The sequence below is a fragment of the Sorex fumeus genome, unplaced genomic scaffold, assembly GCF_029834395.1.
Source record: "Sorex fumeus unplaced genomic scaffold, SorFum_2.1 ptg000051l, whole genome shotgun sequence".
NCBI classification, from domain to species: Eukaryota; Metazoa; Chordata; class Mammalia; order Eulipotyphla; family Soricidae; genus Sorex; species Sorex fumeus.
In genome coordinates, this window is record NW_026606108.1 from 36,947,029 (window position 1) to 36,959,912 (window position 12,884).

General features: G+C 42.8%; 1 protein-coding gene across 2 annotated transcripts in view; it reads right to left on the reverse strand.

The window, feature by feature from the left end:
* The window catches only part of KLHL3 (kelch like family member 3), a 134,608-nt gene that overhangs the window by 75,491 nt on the left and 46,233 nt on the right, over positions 1–12,884 (reverse strand). The window contains exon 3 of one of the 2 annotated variants that reach the window (XM_056124382.1): positions 10,799–10,905. The exons of the other annotated variant lie outside the window; for it this stretch is intronic. Coding sequence (XP_055980357.1) covers positions 10,799–10,905 — 107 coding nt within the window. The remainder of the gene's footprint in view (positions 1–10,798; positions 10,906–12,884) is intronic. 2 annotated transcript variants of the gene reach the window in all.

The following is a 12,884-nucleotide window of genomic DNA, read 5'->3' on the forward strand; positions in this document are numbered from 1 at the left end:
TTTATCATTCTTTGTTGTTGCTGTTGTTGTTGTTGTGTTTTATTTTGTTGTGAGGCCACACCCGGTAGTGTTTTGGCTACTTCCAACTCAGGGCTCAGGGGATGTTCTCTACAGTGCATGGGAGATCACATGTGCTAGAATCAAATGCATGCTTCTGAGCTTGTTCAATGGAAGGATAATCCCCTGGACTATCTCTCCAGCTCAGACCTACTCATTCTCATTCCTTCACTCACCCCTTCTACTTTGACACAATTTTTCCAGAAAGTAAACATGAGTCCTTGTCATCTTCATGTACTCAACATCAACTCAAGACCCTTCTCCACTGGCTTTTGCCAAGTAACCTAGCCCAGACAGCTCAGACACTGACCATTTGGGGAATGTCTGTTAGTTGCAAGTCATATATCATTTGTTAATATGCATATCCTGTTCCTCTGAACAGAACACAATCCACTCAAGAGCAGATATTCATTCATTCATTCATCAAAAAGTTATCAAGTACTGTTCTCTACCACAGGACAATGAACAAGCCATGGGCCTATGAGAGTTAAAGCTCAATTTAGTGGAGAAGGTAAATCAGTACTGATGAAAGTAAACACTTGTTTGCTAGAAAGGGGAGCTCAATGTAAGGTTCTTAAGCCAGGATTTTTCTACCCTGTAGCTCTGTGCACATTAATAAATATACAGAATAAGTTGGGGGAGGGAATGATCTCTAGGGAGTTCTAGAATAGAACCCTGTCAGAAGGTTGATGTGGTAAATTGGGTGGGTGCGGGGGAGATTACAGTGATCTACACTGAGGAACTAGGTCTTAAATTTGTTTCAATTCTCAGACTCTGCCTGAGGTCCCTGCACCCAGAACTACCCCAAAATCATAAAGATCCCAGAACAGGCAATCCTACATTTCTATCAGGTTCAAATATCCAAGTCAGATATCCAGGCTCCTGGCAAGCATGCCCTATGCATGACTGAGCTCTTTTTAGGAGAGCAACTGACAAAGGGAAGCAGATGGGAGGAAGTATGACTTGAGGGATAAAAAAAAATTACTATCACAGGAGACTCAGGATACATACTAACTCCTAGCATACCTAGCATAAATCCCATCCTATCATTCTGTTTAAAAAGTCTAAGAATAATAAGGGAAAGGTGGGTGACTGGCAGGTCTCTCCAAAGAATCAGAACAAAGTCCCCTGACCACTCTAGGCAATGATCACTCTGGACAAGGGCTGGATGCTGAAAGAAGGTATAGTGATCTGAATGATGCCCCTTCAGTAGCACTATTGCAAACCACAGTTCCTAAAAGGGAATAAGGGCCTGAGGGAAGGGAGAAGAAAAGTGCGGAAGAGATAGTATAGCAGGCAAAACCTTCAATCCCCAGAATCCCATATGTTTCCCCAAGCACCACCAGGAATGATTCCTAAGTGCAGAGACAGGAGTAACCCCTGAGCATCACTGGGTGTACCCTTCCTCCTACCTCACCCCCCAAAAAGAAAAGTATCTGTCATAGAGGCAGGCTGGGAGAGTGGGAGGAAGAGAAACTAGGGACATTGGCAGCAGGAAACATACACTGGTGAAGGGAACATTGTATGACTGAAACTTAATCATGAAAAACTTTGTAACTGTGTATCTCACCTGATTCACTTAAAAAGATCATTTACAGAAATGGAGACACACAGAGAGAACAGGAGAAATGAAGGTCCAAGAAAGTGCATGTATTGGGAGTGCTTGGGAAGTGAGTAAGATTGTGCGGCTCTCTTTGTTCTGCTTGGTGATGGCTGATGTACACCCATATTCCAATCCGCTTGCCTCTTAGATATTACCTTGTTCTGTGATAGGTTGGCCAGAGGTGTGTATTTCTGTCTCAGTACTGATGCCACAGCCCCACAGACCACTATCACATTGGGGGGCTGTACTACAATCCCAGAATCAGACCAACAGGGAAAAGCAATAGAACAAGACTCCCCTGAACTGATTACCAACACTCACTGAAGACACATCTGCACCTGAAGTTCTGTCCCTCCAAGGAGAATTGAGTTTAAAAAGAGTTGTCTGATCAAAAGCAAGAAGACCTTCCCAGTGCTGATCTTGTGTAATCCTCATACAAGATTCAGACGGAGTCCCATTCATCCAGCTCACCCAACCGGGAGATGACACATTACAGAGGCTAGGATCTGGACTTTTAATTTTGCAAAGAGGACTAGTAAAACCAGAGAAAGTTTTTTTTGTTAAATTTTTATTAGTGAAACACCATGAGGTACAGTTGTAGACTTACAAATTTTTGTGCTTGGGTTTCAATTATACAATGTTCGAGTACCCATCCCTACAACAGTGCCCATTTCCCACAACCACTGATCCCAGCATCCCTCCCACTCCCATCCCCCCTATCCCACCCTGCCTCTGTGGCAGGGCATTCCCTTTTATTCTCTCTCTCCTATTGGGTGCTGTGGTTTACAAAGGAGGCAGTATGCGGAAATCATGTTCAGTCTATAGTCTACTTTCAGCATGCATCTCCCATCCTGGGAGGATGCTCCCAACACCCTTTATTTGGTGCTCCCTTCTCTATCTGAGCTGCCTTTTCCCCTAGCATGTGCGGCTGGCCTCCAAACCATGGAGTGAACCTCCTGCTACTTATCTCGGCTATTCTTGGGTGTTAGTCTCCTATTTTGTTACTTTATGTTCCCCAGATAAATGCAATCTTTCTATGTCTGTCCCTCTCATTCGGACTCATTTTGCTTAGCATAATACTTTCCATGTAGTACCATTTGTATATAAATTTCATGACTTTATATTTTTTAACAGCTGCATTGTACTCCATTGTGTAGATGTACCAAAGTTTCTTTAATCAGTCATCTGTTCTCGGGCACTCAGGTTTTTTTCCAGATTCTGACTACTGTAAAGAGTGCTGCAATGAACAAACAAGTGCAGATGTCACTTTGACTATACTTTTTTGCCTCTCTGGGATATATTCCCAGGAGTGGTATTGCTGGGTCAAATGGGAGCTCAATTTCTAATTTTTTGAGAATTGTCCATACCGTTTTCCAAAAGGGCTGAACCAATTGGCATTCCCACCAGCAGTGAAGGAGGGTCCCTTTCTCGCCACATCTGTGCCATCGCTGGTTGCTTTTGTTCTGTTGGATGTGGGCCAGTCTCTGTGGTGTGAGGTCATTTCTCATTGTTGTTTTGATCTGCATCTCCCTGATGATTAGTGATTTAGAGCATTTTCTCATGTGCCTTTTAGCCATTCAGATTTCTTCTTTGAGAAAGTTTCTGTTCATTTCGTCGCCCCATTTTTTGGTGGGGCTGGATGTTTTCTTCTTGTGGAGTTCAACAAGTACTTTGTTTATCCTTGATATCGACCCCCTGTCAGATGTGTATTGGGCAAATATCCCTTCCCATTCTGTAGACTGTCTTTGTATTTTGGTCACTTTTTTTTTTTGAGGTGCAGACGCTTCTTAGTTTAAGATAGTCCCATTTGTCTATCTCTGTTTTCACTGGCTTGACCAGTGGCATGACATCTTTGAAGATATCATTAGCTTCAATGTCATGGAAGATTTTCCCAACATTGTCTTCAATGTACCTTATGGATTCCGGTCTGATGTTGAGGTCTTTAATCCATTTTGATCTTACTTTTGTACATGGTGTTAGGCAGAGATCTGAGCCCATTTTTATGCATGTAGCCATCCAGTTTTGCCAGCACAATTTGTTAAAGAGGCTTTCTTTGCTCCACTTCACATTTCTTGTTTCCTTGTCAAAGATTAGATGATCATATGTTTGGAGAGAGATGTCAGTATATTCAACCCTGTTCCATTGGTCTGCAGCTCTGCCTTTGTTCCAATACCATGCTGTTTTAACTATTACTGCTTTGTAGTAGAGTTTGAAGTTTGGGAGGTTGATTCCTCCCATTTTCTTTTTCCCAAGAATTGCTTTAGTTATTCGTGGGGGCTTATTGTTCCATATGAATTTCAGGAGTGTCTGCTCCATTTCCTTGAAGAATGTCATGGGTATCGTTATAGGGATCGCATTGAATTTGTACAATTTTTTTGGGAAGTATTGCCATTTTGACAATGTTAATTCTCCCGTGCCATGAGCAGAGGATATCTTTCCATTTTCTCGTGTCCTCTTTTATTCCCTTAAGTAGCGTTTTGTAGTTTTCTTTGTATAGGTCCTTTACTTCCTTAGTTAAGTTGACTGCTAGGTACTTGATTTTCTGGGGCACAATTGTGAATGGGATTGTTTTTTTATGTCACTTTCTTCTCTCTCACTATTTGCGTATAGGAAAGCCATGGACTTTTGGGTATTGATTTTATAGCCTGCAACTTTACTATACAAGTCTATTGTTTCTAAGAGTTTCTTGGTAGAGGTTTTAGGGTTCTCTAAGTATAGTATCATATCATCTGCGAATAGTGAGAGCTTGATTTCTTCCTTTCCTACCTGAATGCCCTTAATATCTTTTTCTTGCTTAACCACTATTGCAAGTACTTTCAGTACTGTACTGAACAGCAGTGAAGAGAGTGGGCATCCTTAGAGGGAAGTTTCTCAGTTTTTCCCCATTGAAGATGATGCTTGCTGTAGACTTGTGGTAGATGGCTTTAACTATATTGAGGAAAGTCTCCTCTATACCCATTTTGGCAATGTTTTTCATCATAATCGGGTGCTGGGTCTTGTCAAATGCTTCAGAGAAAGATTTTTCAACTAGTCTTACCAAAAAAGGATATTACTGCTTTTTGTCATCTGTATGATTACAACTACAGGATATAGTGAAATGATTATCATTTGGGGACTGACTTTATCGCTGAAAGACCTAGATCCAAAATTAGTTGATACCCCATTTTTCCCTACAGAATTTTTATAAAGCATCTCCTTTCAAACAAACAAAAAGATACATTCATGACCTCTTTTTCCGATTATTATTCCCCATAAATTCTTACTGAGTCTTAGTTGTATTGAGTTATTACTTACTTCATAAGTAAGTCTAGATCTAATTTTAAAAATAGATAGTTACTCTTCTTCAAAACACAAAACTAATGTCATTGCATAGTATAACAATCAGTACAAAGTACAGGATCCTTGGCGCACTTTATTCTTCAGATGTCAGTTCCCTTAACACTGTACAAATGGAGTTGTTTTCAAAATACCTGGGTCACATGTAGGGGACCATCTGCTGCACGCAAGGGTACAATGTCCGAGATACATTGTAGAGCTACACCCAGCAGTGTGCAGGGGCCACTCCTAGCTCTGTGCTCAGGGGCTACCCCCAATTTTGCATGGGACCACATGGGTCTTCCTCATGTAGAAGATACAGTCAGCCCTTGAGCTCTCTCTCTGGCCCCTGCCCAGGATGTTTGGACTACTATCCCAAACTCAGAGTGTTCTGGCCCTCTTTCAGATTTTATGTTACTAAGCATAGTTTTGTACTGACCCAAGTTCAGTCCTCAGCACTAGTGGCACAAGACCCCCAAGCACCACAGCAAACCGTCCTGGTTACCTCCACACTGCAGGGTCCAAACATCCCTGAGCCCAAGCTCTGAACCATCCGGTTGGCCAAGCATTGCTAGAAGCAGCACCCCAGACATGATGTAAAACTGGATGTTAATCAGATCTAATGGGTCTGATTGAAGGTGGTCATTAACTAAACTGTTAATCCTTCTCTTATTCCTCTCCTTCCTTCAAGTCCTAGAATCCAAGATCTCCCCAAAAGCATCTTTCCTCTCCATTGTTAACACACATAGGTTTTGTATATATACACTTCTGCTACCACAGAGGCAAACTTATTTGCAAGTACTGTCAATACTGCAATTCCAAAGATTTCTTCTCTCAACTCTGAAATTTCCAAACTACATTCATAAAGACTGACAGGAAAAGCTACGTATTGAATTTTAAGACCTATTGCAGACAATATAAATTTTTTCAAAACAGAGAGGTGGGTAAAGGGGGTTGAGTGGGGGCAGGGGATTTTACCACTTGTGTTTGAGATGGCTCCAAAAAGAAAGTGACTCAAAATTTCCTGGTAGTGAAACTAGTTCGTTTTCCAGGATTCATTGTGAAATTCCTGGCCCAATGTTCAAAGTGAGATTAGAGTGAATGAGTCCTCTTAGCTAAGGCACATCTCCAAGTTAAGACCAGCTCTTTCCCATGATGAGCCAAAGGAGGAACATGTGAGGAACTCCCAAAACACAAGTTTCAATCTCCCCCAGCAAGAACCACTCTCGCCAAGTGCAGACTCTGTACTCTATTAGAAAAAGGGTAAGAGACTGTTCTGCAAAATGTGCCTACACTTACCCGTTTTTAGCAAACCCACACTCATTCTTTCAACCTTTGCTTATTCATCATGGCCAAAGAACAAGCTCCAAGGTTGGACACTGGGTATTCAACAATAACAAGACATGGTTCCCAAGTGTCTGAAGCTCACAAGTTTTCTGGGATACCTTATTCATTTGCTTTAAAGGTATCAGAAATTAATTAATTTAAAATATCTGAGGAAGTCCTAGCCATATCGATTAGGCCTTTAATTAGAGAAATTAAAGGGATTCAGTTGGAAAAAGAAGTCATCACACTACCACTGTTTGTAGAATGACATGATAATATGCATAGCCACAAAAAGACTACAAAAAGAACTTTTGGAAACTATAAACCAAAACAGCAGGCTACAAAATCTACACACTAAAATCTTTTAGTGAACTTGAAGAGAAAGAAGGCAGCAGGGAGTTGAGGAAGTCACTTAAAAATATGTCCAGGGAGAACTTGTATTGCCTCAAGTAAGTATTATTACTTATTTGTTTCAGATAGCACCGTCTGGAGGGCAAGAGCGATTCCAGGGTAAACTGAAGAACCATTTACTTCCACTAAACTCTGGTCTGATGTTAGAGATTTGGAAAGAGTACAAGGCGCCTAAAAAAAAAAATCCAACTTTTGGAGGACAACAAGGTATTTTGAAGCCACAGCTCTTCAAGTTGGTCGGCCATTACCTCATTTTTTTGAAATAAGTTTTCTTAGCCTTCAATATAATTGTGTCCAGAAACATAAAGTACCCAGGAATCAAGAGAGGGTGAAAGACTTAATGTTCATTGAAAACTTTGCAGAGTCAGGAGTAAATAAACTGCAAGTAATCCCTTTGCACAGTCAGGAGTAAAAGAACTGAAACCCCAGAAATAACCCCTCAGATCTGTACATGAACAGTAAATTTAAGACAAAGAAGCTAGGAGCATTAAATTGGGGGGAAGCGGGGAGGAGTCTTTATAACAAAGGTATTGGAAAAACTGGTTAGCTACATGCAAAAAAAGAAAAAGAAACTTCTTTTTTCACACTCCACACAAAAATTAATTTTAAATGGATTGAAGGCCTTAATATTACACCAGAATTCATAAAATAAGGCAAGGAAACAAGAGAACTCTCCATGATACTGCCTGCAGAGGTATCTTCAATTAATGCACTACACTGAAAAAAAAAACCAAAAACATAGAAAATCAAATGGGATTACATCAAACTAAAAATTTTCTGCATAGAAAAAGAAACTCAGGCTAAAATAAAAAGACCCCCTATTGAATGGGAAAAAATATTCACACACCACACACTAGCAAAGGGCTAATATCCAAGATAAAACACTCACCAAACTCAACAACAAAGACCAACAACCCCCCAAAAATGGGGAGAGTAGCTGAACAGACACTTCTTCAAGAAGACATACAGATGACTAACAAGCATATAAAAAAAGTGCTCATCATCTTATATTATCAGAGAAATGCAAATCAAAACAATGAGATATAAAAAAAATGAGATATCAGCTTGCACCAGTGAGAATGGCATACATCAAGGCACTGAAAGCAAGTAGTGCTGGTAGAGATGTAGCAGAAAGAAACTCTCAGTCACTGGTGGTGGGAATGTAAACTAGTTCAGTATGGAAAGCAGTGTGAAAACTCCAAAAGTTGAAAATAGTTTACAGCACAAATATGACCAGCCCTGGTTTGGTCTCTGGCACTACACAGATCCCAAAGCACAATGCGTATAGCCCTGGGAGGCCCTGACCATGGCCAGGCATGACCCTAGTGGCCCTTGAGCATTCTCAGGGTGGTCCTGATGATCACTGGTACCACAGGAATCCAGCAGCTCCTCATCCTTGGGCCCTAGCGTTTAGCCATCATGCCAGTTGAATGAGGAACCCCAGGAACCCCTCAGCACCACTTGAAGAGCCCCACCACCAAAAAATAAAACTAAAAATAGTACTCCCACATAACCCAGGGATTCCACTTCTTTATGTCTATTCCAGGAATCCGAAAGCATTCATAGAAAATGATGTATTCATACCTATGTTCAAACTTCAGCACTATTTACAATAGCCTAGATCAAGAACACCCAAATATCTAAGGGGAGATGAATGTAAAAAAAAATTGTGGTATTCTGGACCTTGCACCAGATCAATTTCATAGGGGTGTCTCAGACAGGAGCAGGCGTCATCCTCCCACCTCCCATATGAATCCCCATGGCTGCAAACCTCCAGAATCCAATGAAAACCCCAGGTGCGCAGGACCAGTGACTGAAAACTTCAGGCCTCAAGGGATCAGGGATGCATCACTTCTTCCCATCTCCCTGCCCCTTCTGGGTCCTGGCTGTCACACCCACAAAATGCTTCAGGGTTCTGTTTAAGCGCATTAACAGCCATGATCCAGAGACTCACAAATGAATCTCAGAATCAAGCAGCTTGCTGCAGAGATGTCTCCACACTCCAGTTATTTAAAATTTTAGAATTCCAGGAACAGGCACTCACAAAAGCAGCCATATGACATCTCATGCTATTCATAACTAGCAATATAAAATAAATTATCTGTGTAAAAATAAAAAAAACATCTGCCTGTGGGGAAGGCTTGAGTGGTGGTGGGAAAATTCGAAATAATGGTGGTGGGAAGGTGTAATGGTGGTAGGGTTGGTGTTGAAATACTGAATGTAATCAATTATTTTGAACAACTTTATGAAAAATAAAATTAAAAAAAAAGAAATTGTGGTATACATACACAATGGACTTACTACCCAGCTATAAGAAAAGATAAAATCCTACCTCTTACTACCAGTTGCCAGTTGGATGGAATAAGAGGATATTATGTTAAGTGAAAGAAGTCAGAGGGAGGAAGACAAATACTGGATGATCTCACTTGTATGTGGTATATAAGGAAATGTAACAAGGGAGCGGAAAACAACAAATGAAAATAAGCCCTTGGACTCTGACAACAGAACTGAGGTTACCAAGAGAAGAAGTGGACAAAGGGAGGGGAAGGGACCAGAAGTAACAAAAATCCAGAAGTGAAGGGTCTTTGGCACACTGGTGATGGTGATGTAGAACTTTTGAACACTATCACTGCAAACATTAATACAATTATAAAAATAAATACAAAATATCTGAGTATGAGCTGCAGAGGCAGTACTGGAAGGAAGGAGCTTATCTTGTATGGGGCAGGCCCTGATTCAATCCAGGTACCACAAGAGGTCACGCCTGAGTACAGAGCCAGGAACAACCCCCGAGTATGTTGGATGTGCCCCCCTCATGGCCACTGCACAAATTTGAGACCCCTGATATGCCACATCCCCAGGATATTAAACAAATTCAACTGGCTCATGGAGTGTATATGCTAGTCAGAAAGGGGGGGGGGGGGAGAGGTAAACATGATTTTCAGAGAGTTAAAGCTATTTTAAAAGCCAAGTTATGGGAAGGAAGAGACTCAGTGGTCAGATGGTCCCAGGGAGGGGATTCTCTTTGAGGAGGAGAGTATGGGCCCTAAGCTTCAGGCTGAGAGACCACTGGTGGAAGACACCAGGAAACAAAGGGGAATGCAGTGATAGCCCCCTCACTGAGAGCAAGCATTGAACACTTAGCCTATGATCAGGAACGATCCCCAACCCAGTCCAGGGTTCCTCAGGGTTATGAGGTGCTGTGAAAAAGTACACACAGTCAGAGCAGCCCAGGGAGGTCAGGGAACTCAGGTTCAGAGGGAACATGTGAATAGCTGGACAATATCATGTGCCATTCTCAGAACACTGCAACTCCCTGGAAAGATAGCAACGACAGTGGAACTATGGCAGGTGGTGAAGATTCCTGCCTTCCTTTCTCTAGTCTCCCACAGTTCTGCAGAGGCTGGAGGAGGCCCACACCCCTGGTGGGAGGAGGTTAACAAAGGACAAGTGTGAGCCAGTAGTACAGCCCTGGGCAACATGCCAGGAAGTCACATCCCACACAATCCCCATGTAACTGTAGGCAAGTCCTTCCCTGTTTGCAACCTCCCAGTTCCCCATCTGCCAAACTGGAGGTCTGGAGCCTGGGCATGAGCCCAGCAACCACACTTTTATTTTTAATTTTTATTAGTGAAACACCATGAGGTACATTTATAGACTTACAAATTTTTGTGCTTGGGTTTCGATTATACAATGATCAAATACCCATCCCTCCACCAGTGCCCATTTTCCACCACCATGGATCCCAGTATCACTCCCACCCCATCCCCCCATCCCACCCTGCCTCTGTGGCAGGTCATTCCCTTTTGTTTTCTCTCTCCTTTTGGCAACCACACTTTTAATACCTTCTCCCACCCATGCCTAGGATGGATATGGGTTCGGACAATGAATGATCTGTGTGGTACTCGCCTAATGGACCCCCGCAGAGACGGAGCCCCATGAAATCTTCCTTGGTGCCAAGCACAGTATCCAGCACTTAGCAGCTCCTCATGATGGGTTCTGAAGTCGGTCCCCCACTCCCACCCTGGGGTTCCCCAGCGAGGCTGCAACCCCAGAACTGTGGGTTTTGTTCTCCCCACACCATACCTGTGAACATCGCACAGAAGTAAGGGCTGCAGGCGGCCAGGACCACGCGGTGGGCTTCGATCTCCACATCTTCTGCCACAATCATCACATCACACAACAGCTGCTTACTGTAAGAGACCAGTGAGGGGACAGGATGGGTCACAGCATCAAACCCAATCCCACAGTATCCAAGTACCCCTGCCCAGATGCCACCCCGTTGCCCTAAAAGGCTGTCAGAGAGACTTGTTGGATCTTGAGGCAGCCAACAGAATGGACTTTTTTTAAAAAAAAACTTTTCCAAGTCTTTTAAAGTGTCATCCCTGTTGCTAGAAGAGGCTGTGTCCTTGCTTTGTTCTGTCACTGAAAATTCCAGGCTACTCCTTCTGTCTTCTCTCTCTAACCCCTCTACATCAGCTACTAGTAGCAGTGGGAAAAGTCTGAGACAGTCAACTGAGCTTGAGTGTGTCAGCAGAGAGACATACTAACACTTCCCCTAGTGGATCCACTACTTATGAAGTTCTGCTCAGAGACCAGCCATACCTGGGGGTCTTGAGGATTCTCCTCCCACCCTGACTGGGCACCGTTACCACAAAGACTATACCTGCACATACTGTTCTCCCAGAGACCCTCTGCCAACTCCAATCCTGACAATCTTCTAACGACCCTTGGACTTGTCACCCCACAACACTGTGGGTTCTAATAGAGGTTTGTTTACTATTATCCCAACTGCTGGCCACATGCCCAACACATAATAAGCCCGTATATTGTCTTTGAGTAAATCAGTAGATTTGGAAATGGGATCGGTTCATACACATGACCAGAATGAATATTTGACCACCTTGGGGAAAAAAGATGCCATAAAACACCTTGGGGAAAAAAGATGCCACAAACGCATGTCAACCAAGAATTCTTCCTTCACTACTTTTGTAAGATTTTATTATGCCTACTACTAAGGTAATGTTTAAACTTTTTTGTTTTATATTGGCCAGAAACCATTATAAGCACTCTTTTACATATACTAGTTCCTCTAATTCCCTGTAGAATTCTATGAGGTAGCACTATTACCATGACCCATACTACAATAAGGAAACTGACCCCTAGGAAAGTTATGTAACTCTTCCAGGGTCACACAGGAAGGGGAAGTGGAGAGAGGACTGAGTGTAGATAATTAAACCTCAAAGTTCTTACTTTGGGGGCAGGAGAGATAGTACAAGAGGTAAGGCCCATTGCCTTGCATGCAGCCAAGCATGGCTCAATCCCCAGCATCACATATATATGGGCCTCTGAAACCTCCAGGGATCACTCCTGAGCAGACCGTCAGGAATAGCCCCAGAGCAACACCAGGTATGGTCCAAAAGCAAAAATTCATACCTGTTATTTCTGTGGTGCCCTGGTCACTACCTTAGATTATAGCACCAGCCCCTCCTTTAGATTAAGCACTAGAGGTAGAGAAAGACAAACAAACCCATTTTCCACTGGTCTAAGATGCACACCTAAGTTATGACTTGTTCCACGTGCATGCTGAGATGGACAAAGTCTGCCACAGCTAACAGATGAATGACAGCCTGAATCTTTGTCATCTCTGGTATAACATTAAACCATCGCCAACTATTCAAACTTTGGTGCAGGGGCTGGCGAGACAGCACAGGCATCAGAGGTGTATGCTTTGCATACTTTTGATTCTACTTTGACCCCGAGCACTGTAAGACCCTGCCCCAACAACATCAGGTTTATTCCTGAAGGCCTCCAAGAACAACTCAGCTGGGAATAGCCCCTGAGCACCATTGGGGTAGCCCTGCTGGTTCCCCGCACCACACAGATCTGCATCCTGGGACCCTTCCATTTAGCTACCCAGCCCAATGTACCAAATATAGCAGGGAGTAGCCCCCAGGCTCTCGGAGCACTGTTTGGGAGACACCCAAATATATTAAATTAATTTTGTGAACTTAAATGTTAGATCGTATTCACTTCTCAGGGAAATAGAGCCATAAAGTCTGAGAACGCTGGAGTGTTAAATACCCCCTGGAGATCTGAAGGGAAGATGGAACCAAAGTCCCAAAAGTCAGAATCTTTAGTTCTAAACACAGCAGCCCATTGTATCAAAATG